Below are 25584 nucleotides of genomic sequence, written 5' to 3' on the forward strand. Positions count from 1 at the left end.
ATTATGGTTCAATTAAAATTCAACTGATTAAAAATTAAATATAAAACAAAATTATAAAAATTTTAATATATAATTTTTAATATTTAAATGTAATATATATTCAACTAAACAAACACCGAAATCACAAACATACAGTATAAATTACATATAGCAAAACAAAATTTTAGCCAAAAAATATATATTTTTAAATTCTTTAGAAGTTCATATGAAGTAGATTATCCAAAAAAAAAACTTGTTATTAGCGTCAATGTGTAATTTAGTTTTTGAAAATCATTAAAATTATTTTAAAAAATTTAACAAAGTACCATCAACCATCAATAAAATTATTACAGAAGTAATAAAACAAAAGAATGACAAAAAAAGCAGTAACTAAATTTTCTTCTGTTAATCAACTGAGTTAAATAGTTAATCAAACTGAAAATATCATTGTTTTTGACAATTACAACAACCAAAATTTATTTTATCCAACAATTAGAATCCAAAATTAAAAACAGCAATTCATAATCATTATAATTAAAAAATAAAAAAATTTGAACTACCAAAGAACTTAAGAAAGAGGAAGAGTAACATAATCAAACTGTGTAATTTTCTACAACGGCAGAAAGAGACGGCCAAGAGTCCACGGCTATAGAGAGAGGGATCAAACTTCAAAGACAGAGACGGGCGAAGACGATGAGGACAGAGACGATTACAGGGCGGCCGACGACGACAGATCAAGTGGCTTTGACGACATGACGAGGATAGAGACGGCAACCTTCAAGCAGAACTGGCGATGCGAGGAGAAGGGATATTGAAGAAGAGGGGGCGGCCGACGACGACGAGGACAATGGGGCCTGACGACACCACAAGGACAGAGAAGGCGTTTTAGTGCACCAGGTTCATTGGCCTTCCCTTTGTGCTTTCGTTCTCACTTGTGGATAGGGGTGGCAAGCGGGGAAGCCCGCCCCACCCCACCCCGGCCCGTCAGAAGCCCGCCCTTTGGCAGGCTGGCCCGCTCGCCTAGTGAGGTGGTTCTAAAATTTCAGCCCGCCAAATTTTCTCTCTTTTTTTTTTTACTTTTAACTATTAAATCATATATATAAGGTATAAAAAAATCTCTTTTGTTTTTTTACTTTTAACGATTATAATTTCTAAAAATATAAACAAATTATAATTTTTATATTCACAAACATTAAAGTCTTTGTAATTATAAATATCTAATAAACATAATTATAAACCAAGTTTTCATCCAAAACATAATTATAAATATTGTCTCTAAAACAAAATAAACATAATCCAAAACACTCAATTTTCATCTTCATTCTCTTGTAAGTTGGATTGGGGGAGTTGGATTTTGGCAAAAAAATTGTAAAAATACCCCTTGCCAAAAAAATGCTAAGTCCGGCGGGAAAGTCCGCCCTGCCCCGCCAAAGCCCGTGGTTTAAGCGGTGCGGGTTAGACGGGCTTTTGTTATTTGGCGGTCTCAATTTTCCAGCCCAACCTGCCTCTTTTGACGGGTTACGCGGGCCGGGCCGGCGGATTTAGGCCCGTTTGTCACCCCTACTTGTGGAGTCACCGCTTCTTTTTTATACTTTTATCATCTGTATGATCCTTCAGCAACTTCTCCAAGGTTAGTTCCTTTGTTTTCTTTTTGTTTTTCTATCATTTGCATTCCGTCTTCCGTTTGATCCTTCTACAACTTCTCCAAGGTTGGTTCCTTTGTTTTCTTTTTGTTTTACTATCATTTGCATCAGAGGTTTGCGTTTCTTCTTGCTTGCTTTCTGAAATGATTCGTTTCTTGCATGTCTTATTGGTTTGTATTTTTTCTTGTTGATAGCTTATAGGGATAGTGCTTTTTCCTATTTTGTTAGTTGAATGTATCTTGTTTTTTTTTTTCTTGAAAGATTATTTCTTGTATATAATTTTTTTTCATGGTATCCCCCAACGCGACAGGTCAATAACTAATCCGTCACGGATCTAAGCTCCATTTGAGGATCTGCCGTTGGCCAATGGATTGCTGCATGCACAAGACGTTATTCGAACATCCGACACTTGTTTAAACGGACGAGTGAGCTGACTACTCGACCAACCCAAGTTGATTATTTCTTGCATATAGTTGTTTTGATGACTTATAGCTTCTAGGGCATTTTTGAGGGAATGGCTGCGGCTTTCAAGCGATTGATGCAATTGAGAACAAGTTGAGGGATTGCTATAATACAATTTTCGGGCTTTGGGTCCTCAAAATCGTTTTCTTTCAACTCAAGTTTTAGGTCATTTTCATAGTTGACGGAATCAGATCAATAGCGTTATTCATTATTGTTGATACATTCCCCATTGTAATGTACGTTTTTTTTTTCAACTCAAAATCATTTTCTTTCAATCCGACCCGTGAACACTCTTAGGTGTGATCTCATCATCCACGTGTCTTTTTCGCTAATTTTAACATGCAATTACAAGTTTACAACATACTATGAGAGATAAACACCACAAAATCCTATATAATTTGGTTCCCTGCCGTTATCTTTTTCTACTTAGTGATTGAGTCTTTGTTTTCTATTTTGGTAATTTGGTTCCTAAACATATGGTTAATGTTGCTAGCGTGCATTGCAATTTACGATCAAATAGTAGAATCTGTTTGAGTGTCGTTAAATTATTAAAAAATATCTTTTTTATTTTTTAGTATATGCTTATTTAGGTATTATAAAGTTGATAAAAATATATATTTTTATTTTTTAACGTATTTAGTAAATTTTAATAATAAAAGTAAAAATATTATAAAAAATCTTTTTTTAAAGCTATAATTTATATATTTAAAAAAAACAATTTTAAAAAATATTTTTTACATAATAAATAAACAAAAAAATATTTTTATATTATTATAATTGATAAATAAAAAAAATTTTGTATAAGACATTCAAACATAAAATTATTTTTATTTTTCTATAAATTTTTTTTAAAAAGAACTCAAAATTTTTTTTTTAAAACTTACTCAAACAAGCTCTATATTTAACAAATTTTTAATAATAAAAATAAAAATACTACAAAAATTAAAAAGCTTTTTAAAAGATATAATTTATATATATTTTTAAATATTTTTAACATAATAAATAAATAAAAAATATTTTTATACTGTTGTATTTAAATATGATTGATAAATAAAAAAATATGTTGATAAATAAAAATATATATTTTTACATAAAATATTTAAATAGCAAGCTACTTTTATTATCTTAAAAAATAAAATAAAAAATCACATAAATTTAAAAAAAAAAAAAAACTCACGTGTATATATATATATTCTTTTGAGTCCGCTATACATGATTCTCTTCTCTTGAATAAGATAAAATTGAGAAATTCGGGTTAAAGCCCTTAAGGTAAATTGTCACTCTACACCATCTCCCCTGTTTGATAAGCTATGTTTCGGTTCACTGAAATTTTGCCTGAAAATGCCTTGTACTTATCGATGCTACTTTTTGTGTATTTATTATTTAGGAGCGAAAGACAATAATTGATGTTACTTGCATCTTAGTGCGTATGTCCCACCACCTCCTCTGGAATACCAAGAAATTGAGTTTTTAATTTTTCTAATTTTGCTACGGTTGATTATAGTAATTGCATTTTCTTTTGTTTTTCTAAGGTCCTGTTGACAGAGCATGCAGATGACACTTGTTATCAATCACTTATGGCTGCTATCCTAACCCTGCTAGTGTGCTTTTAGCCATTTACAGAAAGCACTCAGAAGAAGTTAAAATAGTTGGACTAGTTATGGTTTTTATTGTTTTTTAGTCGTCAAACTAGTTATGTGACTTAGTATTAAGTTATGGAGGATATACTCAAATAACTTGAAAAAATTTTGCATGGGACATGTTTATCTCTGAACAGTTGAGATTTTTAAATTTTATAAAAATAAAATATATAAATTTTTGCATTACATTTTTTAGAATTTATTTATTTAAATAAAAATATATAATAAAAATTTATATATTTTATTTTTATAAAGTTTAAAAATTTTAATATAATAAAATTTTTTAAAACAAAAATATTCGCTAAAAAATTTGTCAGAACCTATTTGAGTATATACTACAAGTTATTTTAAAAAGCAAAAATTATGTAACATCATTAGTTCTAAAATCTAAACCATAGTGGTTTCTGAGTGTAGCAGCCACAGAAGCTCAAATACTCTGATCCATATTAGATGAATGGTTGAAAAAACAACCTGGAATTGGAGAAGCATAACCTAACATCTCAACAGCACTAGGGAACTTGCTTCAAAGTTCAAACTTGAAGATATGCTACTGCAGAATCAGAATTGGGAAATCAACTAAAAAAAGAGTAGGCATCATAAGATAGCACAAATAAGAGAAATAAACAAATAAATAAATAATAGATCGACTTACATGGAAGCGGAGGTTAAGTTATTAATTAATAAGAGTTAGCCAGCAAAATCAATTGACCTTACCCCGAATATTGTAGGTAGGTCCTGCTGTTTCTCCTCTTATAACATCTACTTCATACTTCTAACTTCTCAGTACTAAACTACACGCGTGCTGCTATTTACAAAAATGAAAGAAAAAAAATAATAAAAAAGGGTTTAGCAGTGATTAACTGATAACTAATTAATTCAAGTTCGAATGTAGTGGACGTCCCCTGAGCGTTGATCAACATGCTTAATCCATCTCTTACCATTATTACCCCTGACTGATGATTGTGAATTGACCGAAGTACCCCCGGTGGTGGCGGAGGAGGAGACATGCGCCATGTCAAGCCCCTTCCCCACCGGAAGAAACACCGAACGAACAACACCACGGCTTGAACCATGTCCTCCCAGAAGGTTCCTCCATTTGACGGAAGAGAGAGAAAAACCCGTGTTCTTGCACAAGAGCACAGCACCATTGTTGCTCAGTTTCGCCAGCCTCAGAACTCTCGGGAAATCCTTTCGCCGTGAATCCACGACCAAAAAATCTATCCCGGTCAACTCAGCCATCACCTCCTCCGGTTCACCCACCATGATCTCCGGTAACATCCCCGCCTCTCCCATGCTGGCGGCGTACTCTGATCTGGACCTCTCGTCGGGGACTATGCAGACGTGTCTTCCTCCGGTGTGGCGCCTAGCTATGGCTAAACCAACGCTAGTAGCGATGAGGCCTCCCTGCGACCATGTCTCCACGATGACCTGCGCGTTCCACCCTGCAGCCATGGCGGAAACCATTTCCGCCACTCCTGATTGACGGTAAAGCTTGCACTGCTCATAACGAAATTAGAACAAAGTTAGGACGCCAGAATGCGTAAATTGGAGAGATCAATGAAGCCAAAAAAAAAAAAAAGGTAGTTGTGGTTATACTTACTGATTTAACAGTGTCGATGTATGCGTTAGATGCTCTCTCTGGGGACCAAACTAGTTTCATTTTCTGTGATCTGTGGTGTGTGTTGAATGTTGAATGTGTCTGTGAATCGAAAAGAAAGGAGGTTGTGGATGGGAATATAAAGACAAGTGACCGTTGACCTTTTTTAATCCTCGCCAAATCTAACGTACGTCTTGTATTACGACAGCATTAGCATTTAGCATTTACCATTTCTTTTACTTTCATTTATTTTATTATTGTCTTTAAGGAGAGTTGTAAATGCAATTACGATGTCTAGTGTTGTGTCACTTTTCTTTGTTAACCGAAGGTGGAAATTATATTAATTAATGAATTGGTAAATAGTGAGGCTGGCCCGTTCTTCATGGCATCATTGACAATTGAGAAAAAAGGCAGAGCACTCTGCATCAATCTTTTTCATTCAATTTAAAAAAATATTAAGTATATATTAAAATAAAAATATTAAATATATATTAAAAATTAATTATTAAATTAATAATTATATATTTGTATAAATAGTTAAATACATATTATTTAATTTACTTTTAATAAATATTTTAATATATAATTTATACCAGTGATTAATTTAGTCACTAGTTTTTAATGCAAAGGTAATACCGTTGTTGTTTTGTATATCTAATGTTGATGGTTTTGGGTAATGGTGGTGGTAGTTACCTTTTTCGTTCTACTTACAAATGCTTGCGGGCCAAGGCCACTACTCTCTCCTGGTTGGATAGCGCATAAAATATCCAAGTGCCCCCAAAATATCAATGTTTCCCGTGTCTATATTTAATAATTTATGTCTATTGAGTTTGAATATCATCGCTCTTTCTTAATTTGTTCTTCATAATTAACACTCAAATTATGCATACATTTTCCTACATATCTAATTTACATTTTAGAAAAAGTCATATTTTAAAATTAAAATTAACTCTAATGATTTGACGAGTTGTCTAGTGAAGAAATTTAAATTAAAAACATGATATTTTATGATTGGAAGAGATTTACATAATTTATCAAGGAGTGATGATGACTTGGGCGAGAGGTTAAAGACCTGAACGCTGAAATGGAAAAGTCCACAAGGAATGAAAATGGTTTAAAGTAGGAGCAATTTTAAGTCATTATTTCGAAAGAAAAGAAGTACTAGTCAGAGGATTTTTGTGAGGTCACTGCATCCGTAACTGTAATTAGAGTATCAAATAGGCAATAGAATGATAGATGAAGGATGATAATGATCCTAGTCCGACACAAAAGTGGCATGAAAATATAATATTTTTTTCCGGTATCTGATGAAATATAATTTATTTATAGCTAAATTATAGAGTTTGAATAACGTGATTTTATTGAATTGATTTTAAGTAAAATTGAGTTTGGGTTAATATAATTTATATTTGACAATTTTATACTAAAATTAATTTTGGGACAAATGACCAAAAAGTGAAATGAAAATTAAATTTATATAGATTTTCTAAAACAAAAAACGGTATGTGTATGTTCTCATACACTAATTTATGTAAATCGAATTAGATTAATTCAATTTAGTCATTTTAATAATAAATTAAATGAATTTGTGTTGATTTAATAAGATTTGAAGTACAACCATGATGGATAAATTAAATATGTAGACTTTGAATTATATCCATGATTTTTGTTCATAGTAATTCGAATTGAGTAGATTCGAATTGGGCATTAGTAAATCAAAATAAGCTGTTTCGATTTACTTGTAACGATGATATTGATAAATCGAAGTAGAGTGCTTCGATTTATTAGGTATCTACCTACATAAAGAGTTCAAAGTTAAATGCTTCAAATTATATTTCACCTCATTTCAGAGAAATTTTCACCCAAAAACACCTTGAGATTTAGACTATGGAAATAGAAGATGATATGAATTATAGGTTAGACAGTGTCGTTCATATTGCTCGCTCTATTCATGAAGAGGTTAGTTTCCAAAATTGAATATCTTTAAAAAATAAATAGTAATTTGTGATGTTAAGTCGTTTAGAATTTTATTATATGGGCTATTGAGATTTGTAATTTTGCAAGTGATTTAGTGTTTCTTAAAATTTTAAAAGTATAATGCAAGGTAGAATAGTATTAAACAATGCTTAGTTATAGTAGTAATTAATTAGATTAGAGATTTTTTGGAAATTTAGGATTTACTAATGTAAATTTCAAATGTTATATTAAATGGATAGTAGAAATTTGGCAATGATTTAAATTAGTTTAATTTTTTAATATTAATTTAATTCCTAAATATTAGGTTAACGGACGGTAATTTAATTTATTTTTATTTTAGTTAAAATTAATTTAGTTTGGGTTAAAAAAATTTTTGGCGAGTTTAATTTAATACTTAAATGTTAGTTTTTAAACTAAAATAATTTAATTTAGTTTGTTTTTATAGTTTGCGTATTGAATATTAGATTAATTATGTACTGTTAGAATTTAATTTAATTTGGTTTAATAGAACTTAATTAAATTATTTATCATTAGATTATTTATGTATAAGGATGTATCATAATTTATATTAATGTTTATTTATAGTAGAGTTGTCTGCTTTAGGGTATTATGGATTAAAGTTGGATATCATTTTGTTGAAAAGGGTCTGAATTCTGTGATGGTCTTTTGGTGAATTAGTTTGTTATTTGTGATGGTTCTAAAAGAATCTTTTTTTATCGTTGTGTAGCTACATCGATGTATCACTAGCATGAGGAGGCAGCATGGTATTCCTCTAGATGACAGGATCATATCGTACCTGCAGATGGTCGGATTAGCCCATCTTGCGAGGCTCACCAACCATTGTTTTAGGTTGGATGAGCTGCTGGTCAATGCATTTGTCAAGTAGTGGCGGTCCGAGACTCATACATTCCACATGCCGTTCGGGGAGTGCACGATTATGCTTCAGGATGTTGCATATCATTTAGGGCTCCCCGTCGATGGACAGTACATCAGCAGTTGCCTGACGGACTTCGAGCGATTCATTGATGGCGAGCAAACAGCAAGAGTTGATTCCAAGAATTGTTAGGTATGTTGCCTCCGGCGGACTGCATCGACAAGTTCACTGTGAATTGCACTTAGATGCAGGAGACATTCAGTCACCTTTCTCACGGCATATACGAGGAGACAATCAGGAGGTACGCGAGGACTTACATCATGATTTTATTATCCACCGAGCTCTTTGGTGACAAGTCCAATACATGCATACATATCTGGTGGCTACCGTACGTAGCGAGATTAGAGGACATGGGTGGATACAACTGGGAATTTGCCGCTCTATCGTGGTTATACCAGTGCTTGTGTCGTGCGGCCAATAGGAATGTAGTTAAGTTGGCCGGTCCTCTGCAGCTCCTCCAGTCATGGATCTTTTGGCTCTTCTCGAGTTTCAGGTCCAATGATTTTGTGGCCTTTCATTGGCCGTTGGCAACGAGGTACTCACCGTTTATGGTTGTCATGTTTAGTAATATATATTACAGATTATTGTCGTTGTTAATAACAAGTTTTCGGTGTCAGGTAGTCCGGTTGTCAGCACACATCGAGCGAGAAGGAACCTAGAGTCGCACATTGAAGGCTCAGGATAGATTTACTCCAGTTGAGAGACGTGAGTGTTTTAGCTTTCAAGCATTCATTGTTGGTGTTTCTTTAAACTACTTACTGGATGTAAATTGACTTTCAATGCTCTTCATTCTTTACCAATTCACGTAGATGCCATATAGCGCACTGGATATGGTTCATGTAGTTTATCCCGAGATCCTGGAGCCTTGACATATGGCACTATAGAGGGCTGTCACGACATTGATTTACTTTGCTGTGATAGAGTGACATCAAATGGATAGGATGCTACCACAACTTGGTGGAGTACAGCATCGCCCACAACCTGCACTCGACATTGATTTTTTGATGTCGAATGATGGTAGAGGTGGAGACCGGTGGTTTCTGACCACCCTACAGAGTTGGCATATACATTAGTCCAAGCGGACCGATCATGTGTTACGATTTGATGTGGTGGAAGATCCAGGACCATCAGAGGCTTACTTGGAGTAGTGACATGAGCATGGGAGGAGATTCCTATCTCCAGAGTTCTTTCTCAAAGACCCCAAAGCAGATCCAATCCCAATCGAGGCGACGCAGAGAGGTCCCGGTGGGATTTCTGGGATGGATAAGGTGCCAGACATTCCTGACAGATGTCGTGGAGCAGAGACGTCATGTCGGTATACGAGCAAGTGATCATGAGTGGAGATAGCTTGATAATGTGATTGACGTCGTCGATGAGGCGAAGGGCGCGGTCGAGGTAGAAGGCGACATATTAGGATAGGCGACGATGACAGTGGTGATGGTAGGGATGACGGTGGAGGTGATGGCGGGGGTGATCAGGATGAGAGTAGAGTTGGAGATGCTAGTGTATGATGGCAATGGTAGTGGATATGATGTCGGTGGAGGTGATGGGGGTTGTGGAGGTGGTGGTGGGGGTGATGGAGAGGGTAGAGGTGGAAGTGGAGGTAGGGGTGAGGGTGGCTTTCAGTGTGGTAGTGGGTATTCAGCGATTATTTTGTTGATGTCCTTAGCAGTGATATAGCACTGCATGAGAGTCAAACATTTACGAGCCCAGGTGAGCTCCTTTCGAATTTGCTAGGTAGCGACGGGCTTGTTAGTGAGTTCGGAGGATCTCGCTTCTTGGAAAAGATTAGCGTTATTATCTAGGAGGATGGGGCAACCTTCCATAGAGTCCAGGTACCCAAACACCAGAGTCCCCTTGATGTGGACCTGAACGAGCCTCCGTCAAATCCATTGGATGAGACATTTTCCTTGGGTGGCACTTCTCCCTCGGAAGTTGCAGCTAGAGGTGTGCATGGCCTGGTTCCGAACATTTTAGGGACTAATTTAGTGTGATTTTAACGGGTCTAAGGTCGGGTAAGGGTCTCAAAAATAGACCCGGTCATTATTTCGGATCGGGTTTGGACCATAGTTCGGGTCATCCAAACTCGACCTGGTGGCCTGATCGTCATACACAATTAATATTCTGTGTTATTAGTGATGGATGATGGCTATTCTTATGTGGAATTTAAGTATTGTAAACCTTAATATTTTGTGTTATTATTCATTATAAGACGATAAGTTAATGTTTTATGTTTAAAATGAATAAGACTTTAGACTAATGCAATAATATTGTGTTATTTGTATTGATTTAAATATTTGGTATTATTAAATAATATTAATATTGATTGTGGTTATGCTTTAATTTTAGAGAAGGGTTGGTTCTTGTTATATTTTTCTAAGTGAATTTTACCATGTCAAATAATCTTTGGAGTCTTGGAAATTTGGATATTTTCACATGCTAGCTTACAAGAATGAGGATGAGGTACCTCTCGCTCAGAGAGCACAGAGGATCAGGCGTCCATGCCGCTACTTCACAAGATCGCATCTATTCTGACTATTCGGATGATTGTTTAGTTATATGTTGTTACGTTGTGTATCTCTTGTCATTGTGTTGAGTTCAAGATTATGTTATGCCAATATGTTATCATGTGTTTAGGTTACGATGCTATGTTTTTATGTTATCTTGCTATGTTGTTATATTATTAGGTTATCATACTATGTTATTATGTTATTATCCTATTGTGCTATTTCATTACATACTTCTTGGATGAGATTGAAAAATATAAGCAATAGAAGTTCTTCGTTGATAGCTGTTGAAATTTCACAGGAAAAAATAGTACATGTAACAATATATTGAAAAAAAATACGTTAACATTAGCAAACACAAGACATCTACAAGACATTAATAAAGAACCACACATACACATGAAATGAAACACAAAACAAACATTGCTAGGCAATAATAAACCCAAATACAGTGGACAACCAAACAAGCAACATAATAAAGAAAACACCAAACTCCACTAGGTGCTTCAGATCCCCCGGTGCCTCCTCCCTGTGGACAGCCCTGCCTAGTATGACCAGGCTGTCTGCATAGCCCACACTGCTTTGGTCGATTTGGATTGACCTCATCCATACTAGTGCGAATTATAGTGCTCCTCAGAGGACCTTCAGATGCACGTCTCTTACTAGCATCCAGGATGATGGTAGGACCATCATAAGGTGGCCAAAAATTTTCTAGGATGGGAGGATTAAATCCCATCTGGTAGACATTAAACACCGTACTGAGGTGATATACCTTGTGGACATAAGTTGCCCAACTTAGGCGGGAATATACACAGCAAGCAACTGTATGGCGACATAGGTAGTAAAGTGCCTGAAAGTATCCACAATCGCAAGTCCGATATCTCAACGAGACCCTGTAAGTACCAAGTGAGAAATTATCTGTTGGAGTTGTCTCAGCCACATTAAACTCTGAATTATCCTTATCATACAGTGTCACGGTAAAACATCTCGATGCCTTCGGGTTTGTCTCCATTACCTTCATAAGTGACTGACTAAATTGCTGACATGTACCCAACTGTGCCTCAACCTTTCTTCCCTTGCAAACAAAGAGCTCTGCCAATCTTCCATAAGTGGACTTCACCAAAGAACAATCTGAAAGGTTCCTGACACCCTTTATCATTGAGTTAACACATTCAAAAATATTTGTAGTCATATGGTCGAATCTACAACCCTCCCGATGCTAAGTCCACTTGTCATACTCTATCCTATTTGCCCAGTCACACATTATCGGGTCTTCAGTCCAAAGGATGTCAAACCAATAATGAAACTCAACCTTAGTCTTCGGCTCTGCGCATAAGCAGTATTGACTAGAAACCTCCTGCCATCTTATCCCTTGAAACTCAACTCAAAATTCACTGCAACGTACATAATACATAATGCACGATAAGCAGCAGGCGGATTCCATCCACCAACATGTGCCTCCAACGCCGTCTTGATCCCCTTGTGCCTATCGGAGATCACGAGAATGCCTAGATGAGGAGTCATTTGCTGTAGTAAGTGAGACAAGAAAAAAGATCCTGACTCTACATTCTCACCCTCCACTAGGGCAAAGGTAATAGGAACGATATTAGAATTTTCATCTTGAGCTATCGCAACTAGCAATGTTTCCCCATATTTGCTGTATAAGTGGGTCCCGACAATGCTAACCAACGACTTACAATACTTGAATTCCTCAATGCACAGTGAGAATGACAAAAAAATTCGGTGAAAAAAAGATGACTCACCATCATCCTGGCCTCCAACTCGCACAAGACTTGTTCTCAAAACTGCAATACCATCTGGCATTGTTATCTTCACATCGAGCACCCATCTTGGCAGCTTATTATAGGCCTCCTCCCAATCACCATATATATGAGCGACGACCTTTTGTTTGGCCAACCACATCCTCTGGTACGTAGGTCTAAATCCAAAATGTGCCTCTGTCGCATTCTGTAGTACCTTGATGGACACAGCCGTATCAGCTCTGATCATAGGAAAGATAAAAATAGATATCACATGATAATCAAGCTTCTTATGATAATTGGAAATGGAGGTAGCCAAACATATATAAGGTCCATTATACTTTCTGACCTCCCAGATACTTCTTTGACGCTGTAGCATGATCCGAATCAACGATCAGCAACTATTTCCAAACTTCTTACACTTGCCTTAGTACTTGTCATGGTCCAACTCCATCCCTTTGTACTCAATCTCCCACCGGATAGTATAAGTCTTCACATATAAGACGACTTCCTCTTTATTATGAAACTGCTGTCCGACTTGAAACTCCCCTAGACCCACGTTTTTCTGTGAATCTCTCACGCCAAAACCGGATTCTACATTCGGTAACCTCCCGATCACATCGCATCCAAGTCCAGAGTCGAAAAGTACGCAGGTACTGCTGAGTTTCCAAGCTCGATGCTCTACTAGCCCCAATGGGAATACTTCTTCCTAAATCATCATCGCTGTCATCAGCAATCGTGGCAGGCTCTACATCATCCTTATCCCCTAGGACATCTTCCACCGCATCCAGTTCTCCAACTCCCCCAGGAATCAGAATCACAACAGGAGTATTCATGTTAGCACCTAGTTTCGCGATCTCATCGTGGTGTAAATCAGCTGCGAAAGACAGAAATGCCACTAAATCTGCCCCAAATGCAATTACAGACACAGATGAAGATGGAATAACAGGGGTTGAATTGGAGGCTGCTGCCGTTGGTAATGATTGATGATTCCGGCTCGATTCTCCTGAGCTAGAGACCGCATCCACAAGCTTGGCCAATAATTCAGGGATTCTCACATCCGGAAACTGACGACGACAGTGAAATAAAACTTGTAAATCCTCGTCACTATCACAAACGAGTTGTACTTCACCCTATCGCGGACAATAGAAATTGGAATTCGATAATATAACTTCTCAATTTGTTTCATCCCATGCATTCCTAATTTCTGTGGTATAGTGTTCTGAAAATCAACAAGGCTCATGAAAGGTCTGGTAAAGACGCTCAACATATCCTTATTAGTGAACTTTATTTCCGATCGCGTTTTTCTCTTAATTGTACTTTTATTGTGCACAAGAGCTAGAAAACTATCTTCACTAGCCATTGTCAATTTACCCTCAATTCAACACTCTATGTTATTACCCCATTTATATAGAACACACATCCTAAGTAAATCGAATTAGCTTGTTTCGATTTATATTAACTGAAAGTAAATTGAAATAAGTTGCTTCGATTTACATAAAATTATAGCACCTACGTAACGTTTTCCAATCTAGGAGATCCATGTAATTTTCTATTTCAATTTATTTCTTTATATGATTTGTCCTTAATTTTAATAAAATAAATATTATTTAAATAATATTAATTAAAATTATTTTTAGATAAATAATTATTAAAAAAGATATGATATTAAATTATAATATTATCTTTTTAAACATGTTTAATTTTTTGATTACTTTTTGTAAGTATATTTTTTATATAGTATTAATACTTTACAATTTTTTGCTATTATTATTATTATTATTATTATTATTATTATTATTATTATTAATATTTTGTTTAATTTGTTTTATTTAATAAACTCAATAAATTATATTATAAAAAATAAAAAAAATAAATATAATATACAACAATTTCAGTTATAAAAATATATAATGACAAATAAAAAAAATTAACAAAAAAAAAGAATTAAAATAAAAGAATTAACAAAAAAAAATCAATAATAAAAAAAGTATTTTTATTAATCTTGTTTTTTAAAAGACACACTATCTTTTTACTGATATGAATATCAATTTAAAATAATATTTAATGTAAATTTAAGATGATACGATATCTCTTTATTAATATTAGTATTATTTTAAAATTTGTATCTAATACATGTTTTAATTTTAAATCAATTCAATTATTTACTGTAAAAAAATTAAAACTAATATCAAAAAATAAAAATTACACTATTCTTACTTAAAATCTTGAATTCTCTGATTCACAAATTCCAAGTAGGAAGCCCAAAATTACTCAATCCTACGAATACTAAATTAAAAAATTAAAAAATTTAAAATAACAAAAGAAAGAACGAGGTCAAAATTTACATGCCACACTAGGTAACTGTCATTTCTAAAAAACAAGTAAAATGAGCCACATTAGAGAATACAGATCCAGGTGTAAGTGTGTTATGTTATATAAACGTCAGCACTTACCTTATCATAATATAAATTAATTGGCTCGCCACCTCTGTATCCTATTGGATGTGAACCATTTCTGTTCCATAATTCATAAACTCTTCTGAAAGCCAAAGAAACTGATGTGCTTGACTTTTCATTTGTAGCTGTCACTATAATTTAAGTTTCAATGAAAATACATATAATATAATTTTTGTAATTATATTTTTTTTCTAAGGTTAAGTTGGAATATCTTTTCTTCTCTCAAAGCAGTGGAATTTTATGTATGTGTGTTGATTGTTTGAATTAAAAGTTTATATTAAATTGATTTTATAAATTTAATTTTGATAAAGAATGAGTTTGTATTAAAATAATTTATGTTTGATAAATAGTCACAAAAAAAAAATTTATGTTTGATAAATTTGTATTAAAATAAATTATAATAAAATAAATATTATTTGAATTAGATTAAAATTACTAAAAAAGATATGAATTTTTTTAAAAACTCTTTGGCTATAAATATTTATTTGAAAAGAATTTAAATTTCTATATTAAAATTTAGTACTCTTTTTTATCATAATTTTCAGTACTCATCTTTAGTACTATTTTCTTGTATTTAATTTGATCTTTCTAATAGAATTAATAATTTAAATTATAAAAAATAATAATAATAAATAAAATACATACTGATTTAAGAATATATAGTGAAAATTATACAAAATCAAACGAAAAACAACAAAATTAACAAACAACAATAAAATAAAACAAACAACAACAAAATAAAAGTATTTTTTTATAAATCATAACGATAAAAAATCAAAATAAAAAATTCTAATAATTATTTTTAGTATTTTTGTTATAAAGATTAAATAAAAAGATTAACAATGACTTTTTTTTAATCTAATAATTTAATACAAAAGCTACAGTATATTTACTGTGAAGCAAAATTATTAAGAAAAGAAAAAGTAAACAAAAAAATTTTTATCGTTAAACAAGAAATTGAATGTACTTGCAATATTTTCAATCCTAAACCAAAAGCAGCCATAAGGATTGATTGCTGAGCATACAATTAAAGCGTAAATTAGTTAAATGAGATAATTATTTAACGGAATATTGGGTGGGGGTACACAGATTGACAAAGAAGAAAATGCCTGTGTTGTGTCATTAGACAATATATGACGGTTGGTCTATCCAGTACGTATAAAGGTTAGTATTCTTTTAAGCAAGGAACAAAGGAGTGATAATTACAACATCGGCAAAAACAAAACAGACTTTTTGATCCAAACAAATTAAACATGGTAGTATATAGATTTAATTTCCAACTGTGAGCATTATCAACACAAAATACAAATAGTCAAATAGTGTTTTGTTATTCTCCTTCTAATACAAATAAATTATGATGCACGGACATCGACACGGAACACGATACAACACGGATATGCTGAGATGCGAATTTTAAAATCTTACGTGATACGGAGACAAACATCTATTAATATATAATGGTTAACTAGCCAAACAGTAAATTCACACACTGTTTTGCACTGTGACCGATTTCTCATAGAACGACACATGGAGCCAGACTTTTTGAATAACAAAACCTTATTTCCCTTCCGGCAACTTGCTTTCAAGGCGTTTCAATGGTTTGCCCAGCGAGTAATACATAATTCTACAATTAGCATCTCCCAAACTGCATCCCCTAGTTCATTTTTTCCTCCTTGATGAAAAATTCTCACCTGTAAAGGGAGGAGGGAGAGGTTTGTCCAGTGGGTTGAAGGGAGGCAATGTTGCAACAATCCCAAAACAACGATTTAGAGAAAGAAATCAGAAATGCTAGCTTCTGATTGGTGGATTAAGGTTAACAATGGATTGCCAACCACGTTCTTTCCTGGTAAATAAGGGTTTAGTTTTGGCGCCGTAATTTGATTTTCAAATTCATGGTTGTACTGTCTGTGTTTCAGTTGTGTTGAACCCATCCAAGAGAAGCTCTATTTTCTTCGATTCTCACATTTTAATTTTAGTAATCCTAAATTTGAGAGGGAATTTTTCTGCCTAAATTTGACTCTAGAAATCAAATTTCAGTACTTATTCATCTCTCTCCCCTGAGTCTCTCTTCCTCTTCCTTTTACTCTCATGACCACCTCCTTCTATCTGAACCATTCCCATATTCTCTTCTCATGATCACCCTCTGGAAGCCATGCAGCAAGAGCTGCGCACAACGTAAGAAGAGAGATGGCGAGAAGATTTACTGGAAGAGAAAAGGCAAAGGAGCACGGATCAGCTTCGAAGTCGACATATATCGAGGTTAGTGACTTAATAACTACTTAACAAACATTCTGCTGAAATTCTCAATCAGAAACACTACTTGATGCTTTTAACTACTGATTTTTGCTTCGTCTAACTCACGAGAAACGGCTGGTCACTGCTGTAGTTACGAGAGCGTTTGGCAAAGAACAAAGAAGACACGGCATGGGCTCCGAATCTGTTTCCGACGAGTAGCCGAGATGAAAAACAATAAGTTAGAGGTGACGGTGGCTATTGATACAGCTTCAGGTAGAAAGAACAGTGGCAGGGTTTAGGGTGTTGCTGCCATCAACTAAGAAGGAGCAGTTGACAACAATTTCAGGACACCGATCAAGAGAATGGAGAGCTCTGAGATCCATATACCATCCATATTTTTTGTAGAGGTCATTTTTCTTTTTTAAAAGTAGAAATTTTTTTCCTTTTTTTCTTTTTAATAAAATTACAGAAAATGTCGTTAGGGTTCGAGATGCAAGCAAAGGAACCGCCAGAGGAAGGAGTGATGGTTTCGGCAAGCGTTCCGGCACCGGAACACCAGAAACCGAGGCTCGATCCGTTCACGGGTACTCCACAGGGATGATCGTCCTGGTTTATGGCCGTCGCGGATATGCCAACGAAGCTACTAGACTCCCCCAGCACCAACAACACCTTTGAGAAGCTCGCTAAGGTTTAATTTCTTTAAACAACCACTATATTTTTGCATCCATATTGAATTCTTACATTAGTGTCAAGTTGATTGCCCTCCCATAGATGTTACATGTATAGATAGCATGTCTTACAACATGGGATTTGTTGATTTTATAGTTTGTTTTGATTAATTTGTCTACATAAAGTTTCTATTGTTTTATTCGGTTGCATCTTCACAGGCATTCATTTTTGTTCTTTATTTCAAGGTATTATAAAAATATAGGTTCTTTTGATAACTATTATACTATCCTGTCAAAGCTGCCAGGGGAAGGCATGAATTTTGAGCCTGACAACAGCTCTGAATTTCTTCCAAATGCTACAATTGAGGTTTGTACCAATTAGCTATAGCATATGCTTAATTAATTTTATATAGTATATACAAATTTCAACATTCAAACAACCTAGGTTGCAGGCTTAATACGGAAGAAGGCATGGTGTGTTATTATGTTTTTGCTCATGTTCATTAGAAATCATTCAAACTCATTATGTGATGCCATAATAGTTGAATAGACCTTTTCTTGATCTGCATTTGAAAGTGCATCTATTTACATGGGCCCATTGAATTATTAGATTGCATAGATAATAGAGAACTTATCTAATATATTGTTTTCTTTCGTTACTTAATGTTAAGTTTTAGTTTCTTATGAGTGCAGTTTTAATAAATCTTTTGATTGTTGATCAGGGTGGTGGTTATCTTTTCAAAACTATTACTAATTAATTATCCTTTATTTTGTATGTTTTTTGTCTTTTACACACATATTTTGAGGACTCAATTATATGAAAAACCAAGAAGAATAAGAAAATAGAAATATCCATAGTACTCTTTCATCTATGTAGATAATTTCATGTGTTGGCTGTTGATGACAACCTCATATATGGGAAGCTTATTGAAAGAGTACTGTGAACCTCTTTTTGCCAAGATACAACAAACTATGATAAGGTAATTGTTTTAAGTTGAATTATGCAATTCCATTTTTTGTTAAACAAGTTTTTGGCTATTGTATAATGCATGATATTTTTCATTTTTAATTTCTGTAAACTATAGAATTTGAAACTTCTTGATTTTGAAATTTGATCTTAGCAAGCTTAAAATCCAGGCTATTATGATTGCATCTGCTCCATTAGCGTCAAAAGTCTTTAGTACCTTCAAACAAAATGGTGGTGTTGTCCAAGAGGTAAATACATTATCGATTCTGTTAACATGAGAATAATCCTCTATTGTTTATTTAGAAAGGAATCATCTCAATTATTATAGAGGAAAGTCTTCATTTTTTATTAATGAAAATAAATGCATTATTTATGTTGTTTTTGTGCTTTCCAAATTCTAAAGATATCCCTCATTAGATTATATTATTTACGTTGTTTTTGTGCTTTCCATATTCCAATGTTATCCCTCATTTTTTACTACAAATTGAGGAGAAATAGATTTTGTGAAATGCAGCTTTTAGAATTCTAATTGCTTTTGCTTGACCCAGTAAGTTTGAAAATAAAACATGGTGTTTCAAATATACTGTATATCCTTTCCTTCTACCCAATAAGTTGAAAATTTTTCATTTCAAATTTTACTGTTTTTTGTGGGATTAAGTTTTTGTTGCAAACTTATTTATTTTGATGTAAATATGTTTTTGTGATTTTTGGATTGAGGTGATCTGTCAGTATGATCCTGTTATCCTTCACTATTGTTGACCTTTGCCCAATGCTTGATTTGGATTTGTTTTTAGATTGTGATCTATATTTATTGCTTATTTGTTTATTTATTTTCTTTTTAATCTCAAAATCTTTGTAAGATAAGAAGGCAAATTAAGATGTGAAGAAAATATACATTTCTTATAAAAATATACATGATTTCTTTTCACTCATCAATTTAACATTTTTGCTCTAGAATATATTTGCTACTAAAGTCATAATTTTTTATATGATTGTAGGCATCATTTTTCTTACATAATTTCTTACCGTCAAAGAAAATATACAAAAATAGTAATCAATAATGAATTGCTTTATATTATGGCAGTTTCAAAGACATCGTAGCCAGGCACAATTTGCAGAAGCATTGTATGGTGATCTGACATGGTATAAGATTTTAATCATTACATGGATTAATGCTGATTTTAGAGGTTTATTTGATACAGTACATACAAACTCTCTTTGTATTTCATTTTTCAAAGTTGTCCATCATTTTAAATTGCAGTCACGGTGGTGATAGAAAAGTTGGTTTAATTTGTCTCAAGATATATACATAGATGATGTCAAAATGTGATATTAACTGTCCATTTTGTAGTGTTCAAGTTGGTACTTTGTTGTAGTTATGTATGAAAATGGCGACTGCAAACAAAATAGAAGCTTTGTAGCTAACAAGTTAATGGCTAAATACATGTTTGAGGTTAAATAAAAGCAGCTTGATTTATTCCATTTTTGCATAGTTATCATTGTAAGTAAAGCATTTTAATAGGCAACAATATTGGTATTTCTTAAGGTCTTTTATTGATTTGTTTTAATAAACATTTTTAAATGAGTATATTATAAGTAAAGCGTTTTATGCTGTTCTGATAAATGATACTGCTGCAATATAGTTTAATTAAGTTCTATGCTTAGTTCTATCTCTGCATGTGTGTAATTCTAAAATTAAAATTGATAAAGTTTGATAAAAAAAACACATTGTTGTTGCTCAATCTGAAACATGATCTAATAGCTTTCTTTTCTCATATTTATAAATGCATTAGTTTTCTTTTGTGAAGCCATCTTTATCACTGTGATGCAAAATTTTATTAAAAATATAATACTTTTTCTTTTGGACAGTGGTCTGTTCACAAACTCCAATTGGTTTGCATTCCAAGAGAATAGAATTGACCAGATTAGAACAAACAATATAGTTATCATGAACATATTTTTGTCTAAATCCTAAATTGAATTTTAGGCAGGGAGGAAAACTTATCTGCCTGTAAGGATCTTGGAGCTGATGTTGCCATCAATAATAAGACAGAGATTCTGTTGCACGAGTGAAGGAAGAAACAGGAAAGAAAGGTATACCATTCTCTAACTTTTGTAATTGATTTGTGCAATAACTGAAGCTTCTATATCAGTTGCCAGTATTGCTATAGTTTTGATGTCATATGGATCAAATTGTGAGATTGTACCTTCAGCGAAACCTCGACAGCTTAAACTTTGATGGAAGGCTTTTCTTCATTAGCATAATGGGTGGAGCTATAGGAGAAGTAAATATGAACAGTATGCTCAATAGGCACCTCACAACTCAAGGTTTGGCAAATATTTTCATTGATCTATTGACATTATATTAGGGAAGAGAATTTTTTAGTGTTACCTTTTAAATGTTTGGTTAGTTTAAAATCAGATTCGTCTTTGTAAACTTTAGTGAATCTTATAATGTATTTCATCTGTGTTGCCTATGCATAAGATTTTGAGTTTCTACTGTATTTGATAGTTGTTTTGTTTCAATTAAGAAAATGGTTGCTTAAGACTTGCTTTTTTGTTTCAACATCTAGACTAAGCTAAAAATTATTTGCAAATTCTTATTTCGAATTTTGAAGTCATTGCTGAAATTTTCCTTCTCTTTTCAATTACAAAAGCAGAAAAATGATTTAGCCTTTTTTTATTTGAAAATAACTATTGCATGACTATAATTCAAGTGATAAATTACTAATTAATATTAGAACAGCAAAAAAATAAAATTTGCTCCAAACGTTAGAAATAAAAATAATATTTTATTTTTATTATTTTATTTGTTCTGTCTTCAAACCGAATACAAGCACAAGGTCAGTGAATTAAAAAAATTAATACAATATCGCTTATTACTAGATGGAATTTTGAAAAAAAAAGAGTGGAAGTGAACTTTTTCTATAGTCCATTATTATCATCACCAATTTCAAGTAGATAATATTTAGTATGCCATTTCTTTAGTAGTTATGTATTATTTTGATTTAGAAAATCGTTTTTCGAACAAAGACATATATTGTGTTAGTAGATTTTTCATTTAAGAAAATCATTATATTTCTTATTGAAAATTAATATGCGAAATAATTGATTTAATAGAATGGTATCCTATTAGAGAACAGCAAAATAAAAATTATATTATATAGTCAAATATATTTAAATTTCAACTTATATCTTTTTAAAAGTACTTAAAGTAATTTCAATTTTACACATATATCTTTCACTTTAAATCTTTATAATAGTTACAATTTTTTATAATCAATAAATGTACTTAGTTTTTAATAATTGTTTAGATAGACAATAATTTTTTTATTTTTTTCATATTGTGCAGTAGTAATGAACATAGTATCGGATTAGTAGTTCTTTTATTTCACAATCAAATCTAAATTTTATATCTTGAAATATACTTTTTACGAAGATTTTATTTTTTATTTTTGTAAAAATAAATCAAATAAATTTCATTTAAGAAGTATGTTAAGATAATGTTTGATATACTAATCTTTTAACATATGATGTGGGTGGGAATTAAGTACTAAAAGAGGGATTATAATATAAAAATGATTGTATGCTGCTAAGTACTAAGAAATTTTACTTTTAACATGAAAGGATCATCCAAGAAATAATTTATTTAAGTTGTATAGAGTATTGAATTGTAGGAGATGATTTATTTTTTGAGTATGATGTAATAGTTTAAATACGAATTTAAATTTTATTATTCTTCTATTGCTAACCTTCAATTTGGATTTATGAACTTTTATTGTTTGTTTTAATTAGAAATAAAAGTATAGCAAAAGAGGAATTTAATTACTTTTATATTTTCAAATATATTATTCTTTATGTAGATATATTAGTGATTATAAAATTTTTTATTTAGTATTTATTTATGATACGAATCATATTCAAAAATTGAAATTAATTTTTTTTTATTTTGTAGGTGTAGTAGTATATTGGAGTGGTAAAATTAAAAATTAAGAGGGTCTTTATTATTATTTTCTAAGAGTGAACGCGTATCGAATTGGATCGGATATGACCAAAATCTCAATTCGATCTGCACTAAAATCATCGGATCGGATCGGATCCAATATCTGCAGTTTTTTAGCTTGGATCTGACCAATTTGCACATTTGCAGATCGGATATATTCACAAAACATAAAAATACTTTTTAAAATCTTATTTTATTTTAAAAAATTAATAAAATCTCTTTTTTTACTCTTTTAAACATGTTTACTTTTAAAATAATATTAAACATATTTTTTTTAAATAATAAAAATAAAATAATGTGACATATATGATAATTATTAGTTGAAATAAAACATAAAAATAATATTTACTTATTTATTTATTTATTTTTGCAGATAAGCAGATATGCGGATGAAATCTGCAATCCGATCTTATTAGTATGCGGATCTGATCCGATAGCCTTACGGATCGGATCCATATCCGTAATTTTCTTATCAAATTCGGATAAATGCCGCAGATATGCGGATCGGATCCGATCCATGAACACCCCTACAGTATTTTTTATGAAAATAAAAAACAATATAAAAGCACAATCAAATATAAATATATTTCATCAGATTTTTAGACCATTATACTATACATTCTATTATTTTAATTTTAGGATTTTATTTATCAATGTTTTTACAATTTAAATTTTGGAGTATTTATTTGTGATCTTAGACTCTTAGTCATGATCACTTTTTGCAAATAATATCTATTTTAATAGTTTACTTACTTTGTAAAGTATAATATTACCCTTAAAGCTAAATTGAAGAGAATGTTAATTATTTAAAAAGTTTAGTTGATACATTTAAAGATCTAAAATTTTATATTGATGATAGTTATATTATTGTATTGTCTCTAAAATTTATACAAAACTAATGCTTATATATTCAATAATTACTATATTAAAAAAATTTATAGATGCTACAAATTTTAAAAAGTTATCTTTCAAAAGTATCTCTAACTTTTAAAAGTCATAAGTACAAGCACATGACCTTTTGATTTATCAAACGTTAAAACGAGGTGATTATACTTTTGAAAAGCAGCATCTCTTCGAAAAGTTTTACCAAACTAAGCCTAAGTCTGTTCAAAATGATATCTTCAAAAATTTCACAAATACAAAATCAAATTATTAAAATAAGTATTACGTTACATTATCATATGTTCAAATTCTTTCCGTGATAACAAATGAATCTAAACAAGAGATTATTAATGCATCAATTGATTTCTTTTATCTATGGTATGAATATAAGTTATTAACTTTAATTCAGAATATGATATTAAGGTATTCAAAAGAAGATGAAAGAGTAATAGAACAAAAAAATGTATATAATGGATTCTTGACTCAGAAGATAAAAAGTTTGCACATTTAAAAAATGAATATAATGTAGTACCTATATTACCTGAACTCTTAATTACAAATTTTGATGACTCAATTTATACAATTGTTGAATTAAGCATGTTTAATCAATACACGATTTAGAATTATTAATTATATCATTGTGATCATATTTCTAAACTCAATAAATATTTTTAAACTCAATAAATATATACAAAAAATATATCATTATTCAATTTCTATGTATTCTTTTTATATTTTTATTATTAATTTTACAAACTCAATCACCCACCCGCGCACCCACCCGCGCGTATGCGCGGGCCTCTTGCTAGTACATATAAAAGATAAAATATTTTTTGAATAAATTGTAATGATATTTTGATATTTTATTAATATTAAAATACAAATTAAAAATTTTAATTGTTTTAATATCTTATTTTAATTATATCAAGTATTTAAAATATTTTTTATTTTAATAAATAATAATATATACTATATCTAAATTTATTTTAAGAATATATATTAAGAATAAAACTGAACACACGATGGTATTTAGATGTGTTCGGAAAAGAATTTTTTATTTTTTATTAAGATAGAACACAGCAGACATGCATGTCGGACAAGTATCGATAAGTATCGTGTCCGAAATGTGTCCAGCACGTGGATACAACAATCCAGCCAAGTATCCCTACTTTATAGTAAGCAAACAACAATGAAATTGATTGCATGGTCTAGCACCAATCTTAATTAGTTAGGTTGCCATGTATAGCTTTAATTTTAATTAATCCCCCATGCCTCATGCCTTTTCCAGGAGAAGATAGTTTTCAAAGAATGGCTTTGTCTGCAGCAGAGGCCAGCACAGATGGTTTATCTATCTGTCTCATACAATACTGCATTTGGGTTCTAATTTCAGCTGTGGCTAGTTGTTGGTTTAAGAACTCATGATACTTATAGTAGTGTGTATGTGAAACATGAGTCTAATACTTAGAATTGGAGCTGTCCAATCTACTTGACCAAAAAAAAAATGACTTTGTCTTTGGTGAGAAAAATATTTTTCAGACCTTGATAGACCAAATAGAAAGATGCTAATTCAATGGTTAAGATTGTATCCGCACAACAAATATTAAAAATTCTATGTTTGACCCAAAGTTTAATGAATTTAAAGACTGATTTAGTATGATTTAATTAGACCAACTATTTAAAAACCGGTTTTTCTTTGAAAAATTTGAATTTTTTTTACCAACTATCACAACTTCATCTTTCATATTGACGTAATTTTTTTTTTCTGGAAAAACTTGAAGAAAATAAAAAAAATTTATAATAAATCCCAAGTGATTTAATTTATCATTTCTAATAAGAACAATAATACATATTATAAAAAATTAGAACAATAA

At 31.9% G+C, this 25584-nt stretch overlaps 1 protein-coding gene and 1 long non-coding RNA gene across 5 annotated transcripts; one reads left to right on the plus strand and one right to left on the minus strand.

The window, feature by feature from the left end:
• Nucleotides 1–4026: 4026 nt before the first annotated feature.
• LOC130982195 (uncharacterized) lies at nucleotides 4027–5443 on the minus strand. Of its 4 annotated transcripts, none has more exons than XR_009087103.1 (3): nucleotides 5325–5431; nucleotides 4439–5221; nucleotides 4027–4274 (listed from the first exon to the last, which is right to left on the minus strand). XR_009087103.1 is itself a non-coding variant. In XM_057906084.1 (2 exons), exons 1-2 carry the CDS (start codon nucleotides 5382–5384, stop codon nucleotides 4601–4603), a joined length of 681 nt encoding a protein of 226 aa, XP_057762067.1. In that variant the 5' UTR covers nucleotides 5385–5443; the 3' UTR covers nucleotides 4336–4600. The 4 variants fall into 4 exon arrangements, 1 of the variants encoding a protein (XP_057762067.1); XR_009087102.1 differs by having other exon boundaries at nucleotides 4377–5221; XR_009087104.1 differs by lacking the exon at nucleotides 4027–4274 and adding an exon at nucleotides 4283–4300.
• Nucleotides 5444–19012: 13569 nt separating this feature from the next.
• On the plus strand, nucleotides 19013–20908 carry LOC130979795 (uncharacterized). The gene is made up of 3 exons (XR_009086738.1): nucleotides 19013–19076; nucleotides 19913–19971; nucleotides 20816–20908. It is a non-coding gene; the product is annotated as an uncharacterized LOC130979795 (long non-coding RNA).
• Nucleotides 20909–25584: the final 4676 nt, after the last annotated feature.

This window comes from Arachis stenosperma, chromosome 5, assembly GCF_014773155.1.
Source record: "Arachis stenosperma cultivar V10309 chromosome 5, arast.V10309.gnm1.PFL2, whole genome shotgun sequence".
NCBI lineage: Eukaryota > Viridiplantae > Streptophyta > Magnoliopsida > Fabales > Fabaceae > Arachis > Arachis stenosperma.